Below are 16,188 nucleotides of genomic sequence, written 5' to 3'. Positions count from 1 at the left end.
AGGCTATTCGGTGTCTGACTGAGGCACATGCGAGGAACAAACCAATTTAATTCTCTCTTTACTCCGCGCACACACATTGACGCACGTAGGCACACACACACACACACACTCTATCTTGCTAAGCTTTATCTTTTGTACTTTCTTTCATTTGTCCTCTTTATTTCCTTGTTCCTGATAAGGAGTGAGGATGAATGGCATGAGGATATTATTTATGTCGCTTTGCACAGATGAAAGTACATGTTGCTAAATCATGCTAAAATGCTCAGATTTGATTTAGATATTAATTTTGCAATATGTTTACTTTTGTGGGTTTTGTTTTTGCACTGGTATAGAAATGCTTTGCATCAGACAGAAAATTAATTCCAGTATTTTTTTGTCAATCAAATTTGTGCAGATGTACCTAATGTTGCTTCTGTGCAACATTGTGTAATATTCAAAAAGATGCAATGCAACCACAACAAAAAAACACATTGTTAAATTAATACATAAGTGACAGTGAGAAAGGGAGACTGAACTGATAATTCTCTTTGGAAATCTGATCTTAGATCTTAATAGTGTTTTTGCTGCTATGTTTGTTGATCTGATATTAAAGAATATCTGTAATGAAGTCAATACAGACACATTAGATTTACACAAAAAACTGATATAGTGTAATGCAATCTTTACTGCTGTCTCAGACGTTTTCAAGATCAATCACAGACCGATGTAAATTAATCCAGCCACATGTGGAAAACCCCAGTTGTAAATTAATCCACAACTTGTGTGTGTGTGTGTGTGGCGCGACCTGTGCGACCCTCTACTCAAATGCCGAAAGAAAGAAACACAGTTAGTTTGCAGAAAAATATAGGGCCCACAATCTCTTATTTCAGTTTGTATATACTCGTTGTACTCTTTACAGCATTCATATAAACACGACTACAAATATTATATGGTATACTTTAAATACTACTCTACGTGAAAAACATACTTATCCGGGAATTGACTTAAAAACTCAAATATATGTCCATTAACTCAAAGAACACACTGACATTCAGTATATATAACTTTTCCCTCACACCTCGCCACGACACCTAGCGTGAAGAGTTGAAGATGAATGTCTTCTCTTTGACAGCCTGTGACAGTGAGTCTATGTGAGCTTGGATGGCAGCCTTCTGACTCGTGTTTGAAGCGCAGTTAGCGGGTCTTCAAATAAACCCATCAGTGAGTGAGACTTCACAGTCGGAGCTGGCACATGATGCTAAAGAAACATTTGGCCAGCTACAATTTTTCATGTTGGCTCCACTGCTGGAATCTTCAGACTTAAAAGCACAAGTAAACGCAATGCCAAAAAAAAAAAAGGCAGATTTGATGGCTGGCCAGGAAGATGATAGGCGTTATGCACAGATGTAGTATCGGAGACATCTCGATTCATGTATCACACATCCAGGTAGTGTGAAAATACGGTCAGGCGACTGATGCTTGACGACTGTATGATGGAGAGGCAGTTGCCATGGTAGCAATGGACGTCAAGGCATCAGGTGCTTTAACTATCACTCTGCAGTGTACGGCAGTGTGTTGGTTTTAATGAAATCCACCGGAGTGCATTTTCATCCAATGTTAGCTTTCCGTGGCTTTTGTCTTTGAGTAGGCGGGATTATTATAAATGTGATCAATGTTCATTTCATAAGTGAACTTGCACTTGAATGCATGTTGCTTCACTAGCTTCTTCAACGGAGAGAAAATTGATTGACAGAAAAATGAGAATGAAGTAGGAATTGAGGCCACGGAAGCACAAGAGGAGCCTTGGCCCACTCAGTGTTTCTTTATCGCTTCTTTATCAGACCAGTCAGGCAAGAATAGTTCTCTTTATTTACCTGGGTCAAAAAAAGCAAAAAAACACACCGCACTCCTTATCCATCCTCGGGGTAGACTGTTGTGGTGTGACAAAGCATTCTGTCAACAAATAGTCTGTATCCTCCTTCTGAATAGTTTTTTTCTTTTGGGTCATCGAGTTTTGTTAGATTTTTATTCTCTTCAGATTAACAAATAAAATGAGTGAATTGCAAACCGCCTGCGATAGCAGCTTGTTTCTTCTGAGGCAGCCTGCTTTTTGGCATTTATGGTGTAATTAGACCAATTAGCCGTCTGCTCCGGGTCAATGCTTGAACAATAATAATGGTATCGTTTTAAGACTTTATTAGAGAATCATATGAATAATTAATATTACAAGTAGGCTATTTTCCAGCAAGGTGAACATCATTGTGGGTGTGGGTGGTTTATGCGCACAATTAATATTTCAGCACAGTATCACAATAGATGGATTTATATCTTGCATATTGCACACGGATCATTTTCCAAAGCCGTGCTAACAAAGTGAGGTGTCCCGTGGAATGAAAGACTTTTGTTCTTTTGAGGTTTTAAGCTGATGGTTCCACTCCATCCCAGAGGAGCTCAGCAAAATGAGATGCGTGGTTTCGATAAGTTGAGCAGAGGGGAAACGCTTGCTCTTATCTGAAGTCTCCGTGCTCGCGAGACGTTATCTTGTTCGTTTGAAACTGTCTGGGAAAAGATGAGCTGCGTCTTTAAGTAGATTAGGATTGGGGGGGGTTTGGCATTTAAAGTTGTTACTTTGTCGGGAACATAGCGGCAATTAAAGCTAGGACACGACATTACACAGCGATTTAGCATTATCTCAGATCTCCAATGTTGTTTCTATACTCAACAAAAGAATATGAAGGCATCGTTTGTTCATTTTAAGTTCAAACAAGTACTGCCACATTTCTTATGTTGTCACTCTTAAACATGTCTTGTTCTCATGGAAATCATACACGTACACACGCACACACAAAATTCAAACCCTTGATTGTGCGTTATATGGGCTAAAGACTCGCCCACAGTCGTGCCCTCTACAATGATCAAAAACATATGTTTGTATAATCGTATATTTCAACTGGTTATTTTCGCATTACACTTTGAAGCATTATGCTACGTAGAGTTTACATTTCAAAATAATATGCCTTTGAACATTTCATCCTCAAGTGCCTTAAAATCCTGAAAATAAACTAAATACAGTAAACATAAATGTTTTCTTCTTTGGACTTCTTTCCCCACCTCAGAGTTTGTTCAGTATTTCCTGTTTGCGTACATTTACTACCATAATGACAAAAAAATGTTGCCAAAGAGGTTAAAATAGGAGTACTACTCTACCATAAACACACCCAAAATTAGATTCAATTGCAAGCATTGGTCAAAATGCATAGCTCACAAAACACACACACACACACACACACACAAAAGACATGCTTCAATTCTCTTCAATTAAGCAAACCCCGCTTCTCAGAGGTCCATCCACTCACCCTCTTGCTCTATATGGTAATGCCTTTCACACCTGAAGGCATCAAGAGGGCATGCTCAATTTCGCTATCATTGTCTCTCTCACACACACAGACACACACAAAAGTGATATACAGTATTTCCTTCCTGTCTCTCACCAACCCTATGAGAAGGCCATTGATGCTGATGGAGATATGTATGCGACTCACATCTGTCACACGTCGCTGCCGTGGCAACACCAGCTGCCGTGGTTACGCTAGGTTTACCTCTATAGTCTTTGGGGATTTACTGATTACAGGGAAGCTCACTACCTGCATGCATGAAGAAGCACATTTTTACGACTGAAAGCTGGGCAATCGTAGTTTGAGTAGAGAGTAGTAGATAAATAATGATCAATATATTGGTTGTTTATAGCAGGGATTGTTTGAGCTGATTGGACTCCAAGTGGTTTGACCTCGCTTGTGTTTGGGAGCTGGCAAGTGATCTACAAGTGCAGTTACACAAGTCAAATCTCTGCCTAACATTCTGCTCAAGGTCAGATAATCTCCTGATTGGATCGTTATTAAAAGGATTTGTGTGGGTTAGCGGTTAATGCTTTCAAGGACAATCCAACCTCTACGAAATAATGTGACGGGAAGGACTATTGTTTGTTTTGCCGCATGAGAGTGATTACATGTGCAGTATATGTATCTTAGTTAGACAAGTTATCAAATATGTCCATCAATACTTATAAGTATTCACAAAGTGTTAAAACTTTGCATATCTGTTGAGGGTGTTGCGTCTCATGACCCATCCTTGGATACGCACCAATAAAATCAACACTGTAAGAGCAAGCATGCGAAATAGATTTCCATAAAAATTCAAAGTCACGACTCACGACTATGTCATCAGTAAAGTCAGTAAATCTTCAAGTGTTATTGAGAGGGGAGGGAATATATTCCCAAACATGGCCTATTACGGCTTTTGTTTTGGCATCCCAAAAATGGAAGTGTATATAGTTGGATTCATAAACACACCTTATTTTGACTTTTAGAAGATTTGAAACAGATACTGTCCCTTTAAAACACACAAATAGTGACCCACTTTCCCGAGCCAAACTCCAACGCGCACACACACACACACAGATGAGTTTTTATGACTGGGGTGTGTGAGTACACAGACAGACACACAGCAATACAACCGCATGGACACAAGCTTTAAGTGAGCACAGCTGCCCCTGCCAGATGTGCGTCAGAGTCCTGCGGTCACAAGTGTCATGCATCAAAATAGTGAAACACACACACACACGGTTCAATTTAATCCCTCTCCAAGTGCATTCTAATGCCTTGCATTGTCCAAAACTGTTTTATGGTTCCTAATTCAATCTGGGGAACTAGTGGATCATGTTTAGATAGTTTTTTTTTTTTATTGTATTCCACGGGAAATAATATAAATATGTTCTGACCCAAATGCGCCAGATTTTACGCCCGCGCCCATGTGCGCTATCTAGGAATAGAGAGCCCTAAGTGTTGATGAACAGCCGGTATATGGAAACACAATTAATCCTTTAGTGATGAAATGTTGCCTGATGGCAGCAGTTCCAATTCTGAAGTTTTGTGTGAATTTAAGGGGGTGCTGTTCCCCTAAAAGTCATCATTTACTCAAATGAACATTTATTTGAGGTAGCTAAAAGGTATGCAAAAGTTATAAAAAGTCAACGCACCCCTCAAATGCTTTATTTTTGGGATATTGAAATAACTCGACCACGATAAATTATTCTCACCACTAATGTGACCTATAATATGTACAACTCTTAAAAATAAAATGCTTTTATTTTTATTTTATAATAAGCACACCCTCCGACAAGTGGGAAATGGCTGTCTTTAGAATTAACTAATCACGTTCAAACTCATGTTCACCACATACCTGCCAGCATTTAACGTGCTTTTCACGAAGCCAAAATTCATTTTAGATGGTCTAGTAGGCTTTTCATGACTTTTTTTCCCTTTCTAGCATAAATCTGATGGCTTGAAGCTAACATCGACTGTTCCTTTGACCAATCCATCATTTCCTCCACCATGAAAAGTCTGGAAATGATTTAGCTTTGTTTAATTTTTTCACATCATAAAAACCTGGCATTTCAACATTGTTGTGAAGACTTCTCCTTTTATGCTTCCCAACCAGCACAAGTGAGCAGTCATACACATATACAGCAGACAAACCATTTGCAAAATATTTAATAGAAACACTGTTGAAGGTCATCATTAGCATACTATTAGCACCATTGTGAGTGCGTCAGCATGTATGTGCATGCATGTGTGTGTCAGGCATGATTCCTCAATGTATTCATATCAGTGAATTAGAGACAGGTCTACAACGATGTGTAGGGAGACATTTCTAACAGTGTGGGGTCATGTATGTCTCAACATCCTGTGGGAATAACATGAAGTCTCATGCTGGGGGAACAGAAACACAAAATGAGCCCACACACACACACACACACATTCTCAAACTAAACTGCTTCACTGACATTTTTGGTGAAGGAAAAGGATAATCCGGTCACATCGCTTCACCAAGAATGTGAATCTTGCTTTTATTTGACTCACAGCACCTTCAACCTTTAATTCACTGGAAGAAAAGAAATGGTCATTCACGCATGGTCATTCAGCCAGATATTGAACTACAATTAGATTACATATCCTTTGGGAATGTTGTTCTGATTAAGCCATCGTCTCTTCTCTCATTTTGGTGATAGACAATGACTTTGTTAAGATCAATTAAAGTAAAATTTTGAGTCTGATCAGACATCTAGATTCAAACTACTCTTAATATCATTTTAATATCATCACAATTGAACTGTGTTCTACACACAAAAATGAAATCTCCCAGTGGGATAAAATAATAATCAGTGCCAGAGGTATCCTGATGAATACATTATGTTTATTACTGTAGTCATAGTTTGCAGCAGCGTATTCTACAGTTGCTAATAAGCATTTGGATTGAATCTCATTAAATTGTTCCGATGTACTTTACTGAGGGCCCGGCGAGCGCAAAGCTCCTCATGCGGAGCAAGTAAAATGTGTTTAATTTGTTTCCTCAACCAATTACAACACTAAGTTTGACCACAGAGAGGAAAATAGTAGTCAGACCCCCAAATCCAACTGTAAAAATAACAATCTAATTGGTAGTCTTCCCAGCAACAGTTTACACTGGTCTGATTGTTTTCCAGTTTCCTACTGTCAGTGTCTTAACAAGCGCTCACACTGTTCATTACTGACTGCTGCTTCCTCTCTGACCCCCTGTTTCTATAGTTTATTGCTCCCACAATGATGCAGAAAACATGCTTATAGGTTGCCAATTAACTCTGAGCTTGATGTGTGACCCTGCTGTATTCCTAACTGGAATTCAGTCAGCTGCAGCGGAAGACCTAAAGGCATAAATTATGCCATTGAAAACTCGATAACTCAGTGTAATTGCAATTCTTCTGTGGACAGTACATGAGCAACCTGTGTAATGAATTGATTTTATATATATTTATATATCTTGGTGGTTGGTCGGTAGGAGCAACAAGGTAAAAGGAGGTCTAAGTTGTGGCGCAGATGGTGTAAAATGTTCACACGCTAAAAACTGTAAAGAGCAAATGAGTGTGTGCAGATGACATTGTGAAATGACATTGTGAGAAATGATTTTCATGCATGGTGATCAATGTGTGCAGCTTACAATTTAATCCCTTTATCGATCAACTCCCAGCCTTCATGGCGTTCCTATTGAGAGTCACTGCTGCATTTGAAATCGATTGCATAGATTAGCCATAGGACAATTAAAAAATACATGTATATGTATAATAAAACCACCTGTCAAAGAAAATTAAAAAAAAGCAGCAAATCTTTAAGGATTAATATGCGCTCTAAATGCTCTGCTTTCTCAATTTATCTATTTTATTGAATCCCACAAGACGGGAAAGCACTGTGCAATAAGAGAAATTGATTTACTGTATGGGTGATGTGATCAATAAGGTAAAAGGGATGTTCAGCACAAAAATCCTACTCGTCTTGTCGCCGTGTGTGTGTGATGGATGAACACCTCAATCTGAGAGCAAACAGCGTTTGGGTCTCCTCTCCTTGCGCAGATGGTCAGTGAGTGTTGGATAAATCAGCGCATCCTCTTGATTTATGAGAACAATAACCCACATTACAGAGCTACACCTAAGGCAAGGTAATGATGGGAGGCCCAATATTTCACGGGTAAGCAAATTAATAAGAGCCTCTGTCCAAATGTCACAGTTGATGAAGGAGCGAGTTATGTGCAACACACATCCTGTACGTACCTTGCTGGAATAAGGTCCCGGGATGAGAAGTTTTAACGCTTGTCTTTTCAGCTCCGTTAGCCTTGTGTTGCAGTTCTCACACCAAATCCCTCGTTCACTCCCAGGGGAACTTCCACTGCCCGAGGCCGGGGAGCCCGTCCCAAAACCCGGAGAGCCGCCAAGAGAACCCGGAGATCCGGTGCAAATCCCCGGGGAGATGGTCCCTGGCGATCCAGAGAGGGACCCCGGTGAGGAGATCCCCGAGCCAGGAGAAGGGGTGCCCGTTGAGCTAGGCATGGAGCCAACGCCCTCAGGCGCGGGACGAGAGCTGGACCGGCTGGTTTCCTCGTAAGCCTTTCGGTACCATGTGTCAGAGAAAAAGGAAGCTGATTTGGTGGGGGAAGTGTCGGGTATCTGTGGGAGATTTAACACAGGAGAGAACTTGACTTGTCGGCGCATAGGAGAAGAGGCATTTATCATCTCAGACTCACTAAATCCATGGAGAGAATAACTAAGATTAAAAATATAATTTTAATATATGTTAACATTTTGTGGCACCGTTATCAACTGTTGCTAGTGTCACATCATGGATGATGTTTTATTGGCTAATTGCTTTTAAATTGGAATGGTAGAAGGTGGTTTGGACATATGCAATTGTTTGTATGTTGCTTTACCAAATTCAAAATGTCACATAATAATATAGAATTTCATTCGATTTAATCAACAGTAGAAGCTCTGGGGTCAAACATCATTTATTCTGCAATGCTGGTCAAGCAGCATTATTATCTTCAGATTTAGAAATGTTCTTATAATAATTATTTGATATGTTTCAGTGTTAAACTGCTGCCATTATGAAAGTCATATTAACTCTTGTGAAATTCTAGAAACAGCCTTTATTACAGAGGACCACTTCGAACTAAAGCTACACTAAAACTGAGTGAGATTATTTGAATAAAGGGAGATTTATTGATACATCTCTTGTCACGCATTAAAGTGGGAAAATATTCCTAATGATGTGTATATTTAGCAAACATGCTTACTTTGAAGAAATCATTTTCAAACTTTTTTTTTTTTTTTTGCAAATCACAACAGTCAAGACGCCAGATTCTGCTCATCGACGTGTGTTATTAATACTCAACCGAGACTACTCCTCAAACCAATGGGAACATCAAATGAGCCACAAAGAGTCGGGGTGTTGATGTGGTGGCACGGTGACTCTTTAAATCTCTCATAAGATCTATAATAAGTGAGCTGAAAAGACTGACGTGAGGGAATGCTCGCAAGAGTGGGGGGTGGGTAACATCTTGTAACTGTTATTAGATGCTAGACACGCTCATTTGTGTATGTGCGCGTGTGTGTCCACGTCTGTCTGTCTGTATAATTGATAACTGTGTGTGGTTCTCATTTAGTGGGGGCGGCGGCTTAAAGTAATTTAGGGCTCTGATGGTGACAGTGCATGTGACAGTCAATGACAACACTAAAAGATCTCGAGAGTCTCGTGGGAGACATTCTGCATGTATGCACCCCATTTGGCCGATTATGAAACAAATAACGGTATTATCAAAGGTAGAGATATGTTGTATGGGGAAAATACAAATGTATTGGGAAGCATCTATTCTTCCATTTCCTGTAGCGCTTACCAGTGGAGTCTATTTTAGTGACTGACTTTGGGCAAATAAAAAAAAAAAACACTGGACTATTCGCCAGTCAATCACTAGACAGACAACCAGCCATTCACACTCACGTTGACACGTATTGACATTCTAGAGCAGTGGTCCTCGACCTTTTTTCTGCCAGGAACCGGTTCAGGGCAAATATTTTGTTATTCGTCTCACAGGGGTTGGATGCTGACGTATATTCATGGTCGAAAACAAAATAGCCTATGGCGGTGGAGGTGCTGACATAAATTCCCCAAAATTCAATCTCTGTGTGGCCCGGTAACAAATGGTCTGGTATGCGGCCACGGACCTGTGATTGGGAACCACTGAATTATAGTCCTCAATATACCTGAATGTAGAGGGAATGCAAAGGGCAGTTTGCCCTGAATCTCTGCTTCAAGTCAACATGACTAATTCCTGTACACATTTATGCTTGGGACATGGCCACCGAATTCACTGTCAATTGGCTCAATGAGTTTTGAGCAGAAATGTGTTCAGAATGTGTTGAATCATAAAGTTAAGTATATAAATCATAGGTATAAGTACAATTTAAATTTACACCTGTACAAAAATGTGTCTTTCATTAGTGTGAGAGGAGTACAGGTAAGTCCCACACAAGCACAGATAAAACATACAACCAAACCTCAGAATTGTGAGAAAGAGGTGCTAACCACTCCCATGCAGTCATATACGGTATTTAATAATTTTAGGATCGAATAAAATCCGAAATGAGAACTGAGAGGAAATTGCTTCTTCAAAATTGCTTTGGATCTGTGAGACGCCTTAACGTGAACTGGATTTTTTTTTTTTTTTAATAATAATAAATTACTAAACTGATGTTTTCTTACCGTGTACTTTCTGCCCCGGCCGGCCGCGGATCTCTCCTTGGACCCAGATAGTGAAGTCATGCTGAAGGTGTGCAAAGGGGCGAAGAGGAAGATGAAAACCGCGGGATCGATTTCAATTAACAACACGCCCCTGCAAAGTGCACTTGGAGCTCCTTACTGTAAAGGCGACTTCGCGTCACTTCCAAGGTGGAAACCACTTGTATTCCACATTTTGCCTAGAAAAAAAAAAGTTTCACTGAGTTACCTTTGGAGAACCCATCAAAAGATCTGTAATTGAATCTGTCTCAGGTCTGCTTCTCTCATCCTTTTACGCACCAGGTTCATCAGGTACAAGCACGCACCACTGTGGACGCACTCCACAACAATAAAAAGCAAAGCAAGAATAAAGTCACGACGTGGATTCAGTCGACGGTGAACGCCGCGGTTCACTTGTCTGTTTATCCAGGTGGTACTCGGAGCGGCTGCCTCCTGTTGACTGTACGGAGCTCCGCGCTCTGCAGACGGCAGACGCTCACTGGCAAGACGCCGGCGCGCCGCACATCTGGATGAGGAGGCGGAGCGTCGCTGCTCTAATGAATTTGGTAATTCTGCTATCGTGTGATGCTTTCATCGACCTTGGGGATAGCACGTTTTCTAATATTGAATATGCGCTTCCCAAGTTCTAATGATCCATATATTGCACATTTGAAAAATGTCACAAAAAGTGGATACACATGGTCAGTTAAGCACCTTCTGCCCTCCAAAGGAAGTGCATGTGATTATTCTGCCTGTCCATTTATTTTGCATAATTTCCCCAGTAATTTTCGAACAGGTTTTGGAAAACAAGAAAAAACGCACAAACATATTTCAGAAAAGTCCAGTTGTGTTGACCCTAGAGTACTACAGTTCTACTGTACCTGTATCAAGTCGTTTTGCTTTAATAATTGATAATAATTGAGCGCATAAAATACTGCAGCGTATTATAATGCTTCAACACTGCCCTCCTCAGTTTGGATTGTGTTACTGCACCTTATAGAAACTTGTTCGGTCTTTAACGAGGATTATCTTTCACAACAATAACAAAATATAGTACAGTAGCTACTGTATCTGCACAGGATCAAGAACTACAAAAAATATCCATATCCGATGTTTAGGCATTGTTTTGTATGTATAAATTAATTATATAGCCGACATGGCTGATGACGCCAGTGATAAAAGAAACAGCATACGCGTCAGCCGGCTCCAGAGCAGCCGTCGCAACTCGCTTTACCACCACCGGTGTGAATGTGTGAGTGCATAAATAATGTATCCACTGTAAATTGTCTTTGAGTTATGCATTATTATGATTATGGCGGATGACACTGAAGCCAGTTAACTGTGGTCATGTGACTCGATGCCCTCCGAACGTTAGGGGGCGATAAAAGGAATTTGCAAAAGCTCCACTTTCCCCAATGGTGCTTGTGTGACTTGAAGTCGCGTTCGGGCCCGTAGAAAATGTTAGTATAGCTTTAATAATAATAATAATAATTAAAAAAAGGAAACTACTGCACATTCATCCTTAACTATTAGAATCCAACAGGGCCGTCTTCCTGAACCAGAAGACGCTTGCTCGCTTGGGCACGTAATCGTGCATTTTGTATTTGGCTTCCCTGTCATGATGCGGAGGCACGAAAGAGAGGTTTGTATCACATAGTATTTGTATTTTATGACTGCAATACGAATATTAAAGCTTGTTTGTTGCGGGGGCATGAAAAAGAGCTTTTGATCACGTAGTATTCTGTGGCTGTATTTAAGATAGCAATACGAATACAAAAGCTTGCGTAGGATGTATTTGTCTACACTTCAGTTGAACCGAATTGCAAATTTGCCTTCTTCGTTCTGTAAAAATGATTCCCCCTGTATGTATGTACGGCTGTGTTCCAGACCTCAACAAATGAGGATATCCCCAGACTTCTGTGAAGTCTTTTCATGATTTAACGACAATGAGAGGTACTTCTGTTGTGTCCTTGTTTTTTTTGTTTTTTTTTTAATGGAAACCGTTCGAGAGCCTTCTTATCAAAAGGGCCATGGACAAAAAACGCTACTTGTCTTCACTGACAAGTCAGTTCAGCTCACAAGTTGAATAACTGTCTTATCAGTGGATTTTTTCTACTAGTGCTTCGTTTGGCATAGCCTACTCGTACGTACTAAGATAGATATCTGTTAATACGGCTTTTTATGGTTCTTAATGGATCCCACACTAAGCATGTTGTAATATTCCAGGTCGACCAAGGAAATCATGCAAAGGGCAACCAACTAAGACGTCAAGACAAAAATGGAACCTTAGTGATATTCCCTCCCTGGCCACAGAAGAAACGAGTCATGTGTCAGGCAGTAATTCCTCCACTGAAAATCCGTCCACCGCGTGTTCCTTACAATGTGAATACACCCCAAAAAAATGCAGGGGACGCCCAAGAAAAACACCAGAACCCTTATTGACGTCCACACCTTTGCACAGTTTGTCCACCAGTCGACTGCCCAGTGTTTGCAACAATGTCTTTGAAGCAGAGGGCGGGAATGATAAGGTATTTCATGATATATTCTTTTGAGGTTAAATATTAATATACAATGTACATAAACAATGATGTAGTGCCCTTAAAAGTATGACTGCTTGAAAAAAAACAAAAAAAAAAAACACAGTGCAACCTGAACCGAAGGTTTTGGGGAACCCTGAAGTTTTTTCCTAAAACCTCTTGTGCCATAGACATCAGAGGTTGCGTCACCACCACCCTATTCGTTGAGGTCCCAAAGCAGGAAGAGAAGCATCGGGGCCGCCCAATCCAGGCAACTTAGAAAGAAATTACCAATGACGCAGGGCGCTTTGTCTTCACCGAAACATCGCTGTTCCAAGAATTTGAAAAAAGGGACCATCGCTGCTTCGTCAGTTAAACCCTCACGACCAGGATTTGAACTAAAGGAAGGTAATACAGCTCTGTGTTGCTATATTGCTGTTCACAGAATTAGGCTAGACTTGAACTTGACCGAATCAGGCCTCGTGTAATTTGTTTGTAATTGATGTTGAGCTTTTTTTAAGGTGGTGCTGACTTTTATCTTCTACTCTGCTTCTGTCTTTTCTGCATCGTCGTCTCGACCCCTAACAAGATGAGTCTGTGCAGTCGCCTCATCTGTCCATCAAGTTAGGTGACTATGAGGAACTACTGCCTCTTTCAGTCCTGGAAGATGAGGAAAGTGATGATGAAGAGGAGCTGCCAAGCTTCTTGATGCAGAGAAGTAAGATTTGTGTGACCGGCAGCGTCTGTATGGATTGTAAACAAGCTCCATTGTTTACTCTGAAAACTGAATGTATTCCAGGGCCAGAGTCTATCAAAGAGGGAGTGTTTGTGTGGTGCAAATTTAGACGCTTTCCTACATGGCCTGCGCTGGTGAGAGCAAAAACACACATGGATCTTTTGTTTCTCATGTTCCCTTCCAACTTTGGCATCTGCGTGGCCGCAACTACCCCTGTGCCCGAAATTCCGCACAAACAAATTTGCGGCTATTTATGTAAAAGTAATTCTCTGACAGTTTTATTCCCCTCTTTGCAGGTGAGACATGTACATCATAAGGCAAAAAAGGCCAGCATTATTTTCATTGATGATCAGATGGGTCGACAAAAACGAGGGTGTGCATTTAGCTATTCTTAATAGTTGTCTTTTTGTTTGCTGCTTATGTGTCAGAATATAATATTACCTATGTTAAAGGATTATTGTGCCTCTGAAATCACTGAAGCCCTTTGACTGTGAAGGAGCTGATGAGTTGGCGGTAGGATGATCAACACTAAACAAAAGTTGTTTTTTTATATACATCTACACTGGTGACAAATATTTCTAATGCGGACTCTCATAGGCTGAAGCCAAAGAAAAGTATGCCGCTATGATGCATTGGGTCTTAGAGCTGATAGCAGACTACAGAATACGCATCGGTAATTGTGTTTCTATTTTGTTTTTTTTTCTATTCTTATCAGAATATTTTTTATTCTTATCAGAATTTACGTTGATGATATTCTGGCAGGGTTGTAATTGTTTTTTTGCTCTTTCTAGCTTGTGGCTCCTTTTGTGGCCCCTTCCTTGAATACTTTAATCATGGCATGAGTGAGTTAAATCACGCTTAGATAAATTCACATTGCACCATTGAATTGTCCTGATGTGTCTTACCCTCGTTCAGGTTATCCCGTGAGGAGAAACCGCCCGTGGGCCTCCCCAGAGCAACAAACCTTTGCGAGTGATTTGCTGTTAGAGGAAGAGGACCAGTGTGTGAATACCAGTAAAGATTGTGAAGAGCAGAAGCAAGAGGTGGTCAACAAGTGTCCCAAAAGGTTGCTTCCAGACCGGACCCAAGCTGCACACAACCGGGCCAACGAAAGGCTTGTGCACTTTATCACCAAGCGGCGCATGGTGGAAGAACGCCTGCTGGTATGATTTGATAAGGCCTGAAGCATTTGAGGGGATTCTTAGCAAAACCTTGAAGAGAGGGGATTGTTTTATTTCCAATGTTAAATCGTGGATCAATGTTAGCATCATTGCTGTATTGCTCTTTTTTGGGGGGGGGATTTTTTTTCCTTTTGTTTACTTTTTTCTTGATTTCTCTTCTTGGTTTATATTTGTCCTTTTTTCAGTTTTTCTTTTCATATTCCCCCCCCCCCCCCTCTTTCTGACAGAATGTTCTTTTAAATGATTGTTTTGTGTAATCTTGCTCACTTAAAACCGTGATTAGTACTTTGCAAAGTCAGCTAACATTTGAACACTGTTTCCGCGCTCCCTCAGGCTGTGATTCGAGGTCAGGCGCAGTCGCGGTGGCGCCGCTATTTTGAGCGCTCTAACGGGAGCCATTTTGGAGTGGAGACTTACCTGGAAGATAAAACGCAGTTGGACAAGATGTACAGTTACCTGAGCGAGCTCTACGAGATGGCTGTGCCCACAGCTCCTGGGAAGATAGTGGCCCAAAACATGAAGCGCATTCCATTTGTTTTGGATGTGCTTCTTCCTGAGGTATGGCATACTGATCTGGGCCTATTAGAAGTGTCAATGTTTTTAAATACATGTTTGTTTTGTAGGCTATCACATATGCCATTGCTGCGATGGACAGTATCTCTATAAAAAAGGCAGAAGAAAAGTACATAAAAGGACGCTGTTTAAGTAATAGGTAAGGAAACTTGGGTCCATTTTTTAAGGGAAGAAAATGTTGTGAATGATTAATTTGTTTTCTTCTGTCATTGTAGGGAAAGACAACAATATGACTTGATGATTGAGCGGTTCAGTAGAGAAAATCCTAGCAGCTGAACACTGAGTGTATATATAATGCTTTAAAGTGCCATATCTAAGTTCATACAACAAACAAAGAAAGCAACAAATTGGAAAAAAAAAACAATCACAAAGAATGCTAAAAAATGCTCCAGCTCTTCTTCATTCTCAATAGCATTTGGTCTTACCAGATGTACTACATGTTCGGCTTCCAGAACATTGGGTTTGAACAAGTTAAAAGTAACTTGTTCAAACCCAATCAGATTGGGTGACTCAGCATTCCAATGAATCATGTTACATCTTGCAGATGCGAATGTCACGTCTAATTATTTAATGAAATTATTCAATACTTTATAATTAATTGCCTGCTTGTACATTAAACATTATTTTGATATCACTGCTTTGTGTTACAGCAATTGCTTCTAACCATTCCAGTAAAAGCATTGTACAAAACTCAAAATAAAAAAACGTTTTAATTTCACTTGTATTTGAATTGTACTTCCTTCAGAGACTTCAAGAAACGTTCTCTATAAAAGTATTGAGAAAATCCTGCATCAAACACATTTGGCATGAACATCTTAATGTTATTGACATTATGAACTCAAAAATCCAATAGTGTATATATCTTACTTTTTTAAACCTCATCGACAAATGACCTGGTCAATCTTAGTGTTAAAAATCAAATGTGACCTTAGGAGCAAAAAATGTTTCCACTCCTGAAAATAGTGCATAAAGTTGAACGAATGAATAATTGTGCTACAACCTTGGCATGTAATACATCCGCCAACCAAAAGGGGGTGGCAATAAGCAACTCTGTCTATATTCGG

The 16,188-nt window shown here is 40.2% G+C and overlaps 2 protein-coding genes across 5 annotated transcripts in view; one reads left to right on the top strand and one right to left on the bottom strand.

Annotated features, from left to right (window-relative positions):
• kif26ba (kinesin family member 26Ba) overlaps positions 1 to 10,606 on the bottom strand; it is a 58,153-nt gene extending 47,547 nt beyond the window's left edge. The window contains exons 1-4 of one of the 2 annotated variants that reach the window (XM_061276130.1): positions 10,419 to 10,606; positions 10,261 to 10,318; positions 10,104 to 10,164; positions 7,619 to 8,011 (exon numbers count right to left, since the gene is read on the bottom strand). In XM_061276130.1, the coding sequence (XP_061132114.1) occupies positions 7,619 to 8,011; positions 10,104 to 10,164; positions 10,261 to 10,313 (507 nt within the window). In that variant the 5' untranslated portion in view covers positions 10,314 to 10,318; positions 10,419 to 10,606. Of the gene's footprint in view, positions 1 to 7,618; positions 8,012 to 10,103; positions 10,165 to 10,260 lie in introns of both variants that reach the window. The other variant, XM_061276131.1, reaches the window with a different exon arrangement.
• Positions 10,607 to 11,515: 909 nt separating this feature from the next.
• si:dkey-127k13.1 (PWWP domain-containing DNA repair factor 3A) lies at positions 11,516 to 15,842 on the top strand. 3 transcript variants are annotated; one of them, XM_061277065.1, is made up of 15 exons: positions 11,519 to 11,578; positions 11,662 to 11,760; positions 12,006 to 12,071; positions 12,345 to 12,646; positions 12,826 to 13,042; positions 13,224 to 13,352; positions 13,434 to 13,504; positions 13,667 to 13,743; positions 13,823 to 13,883; positions 13,968 to 14,043; positions 14,162 to 14,212; positions 14,286 to 14,533; positions 14,885 to 15,109; positions 15,175 to 15,263; positions 15,340 to 15,842. In XM_061277065.1, the coding sequence occupies exons 3-15, from the start codon at positions 12,065 to 12,067 to the stop codon at positions 15,398 to 15,400; spliced, it is 1,614 nt and encodes a 537-aa protein (XP_061133049.1). In that variant the 5' UTR covers positions 11,519 to 11,578; positions 11,662 to 11,760; positions 12,006 to 12,064; the 3' UTR covers positions 15,401 to 15,842. The 3 variants fall into 3 exon arrangements, with proteins under 3 accessions (XP_061133050.1, XP_061133049.1, XP_061133051.1); XM_061277067.1 differs by lacking the exons at positions 11,519 to 11,578; positions 11,662 to 11,760; positions 12,006 to 12,071 and adding an exon at positions 12,106 to 12,261 and having other exon boundaries at positions 12,345 to 12,500; positions 12,580 to 12,646; XM_061277066.1 differs by lacking the exon at positions 14,162 to 14,212 and having other exon boundaries at positions 11,516 to 11,760.
• The last annotated feature ends 346 nt before the right edge of the window (positions 15,843 to 16,188 follow it).

This window comes from Syngnathus typhle, linkage group LG4, assembly GCF_033458585.1.
Source record: "Syngnathus typhle isolate RoL2023-S1 ecotype Sweden linkage group LG4, RoL_Styp_1.0, whole genome shotgun sequence".
Lineage (NCBI taxonomy): Eukaryota > Metazoa > Chordata > Actinopteri > Syngnathiformes > Syngnathidae > Syngnathus > Syngnathus typhle.
The sequence above is the reverse complement of the archived record's forward strand: the minus strand, read 5'-3'. Positions and strand labels throughout refer to the sequence as shown.

Bases quoted from the DNA above. Each gene is read 5' to 3' on its own strand.
- si:dkey-127k13.1 (XM_061277065.1), top strand. The intron at 13,505-13,666 runs GTGAGAGCAAAA...CCCTCTTTGCAG, and splicing joins TTCCTACATGGCCTGCGCTG to GTGAGACATGTACATCATAA. The intron at 15,110-15,174 runs GTATGGCATACT...TTTGTTTTGTAG, and splicing joins TGGATGTGCTTCTTCCTGAG to GCTATCACATATGCCATTGC.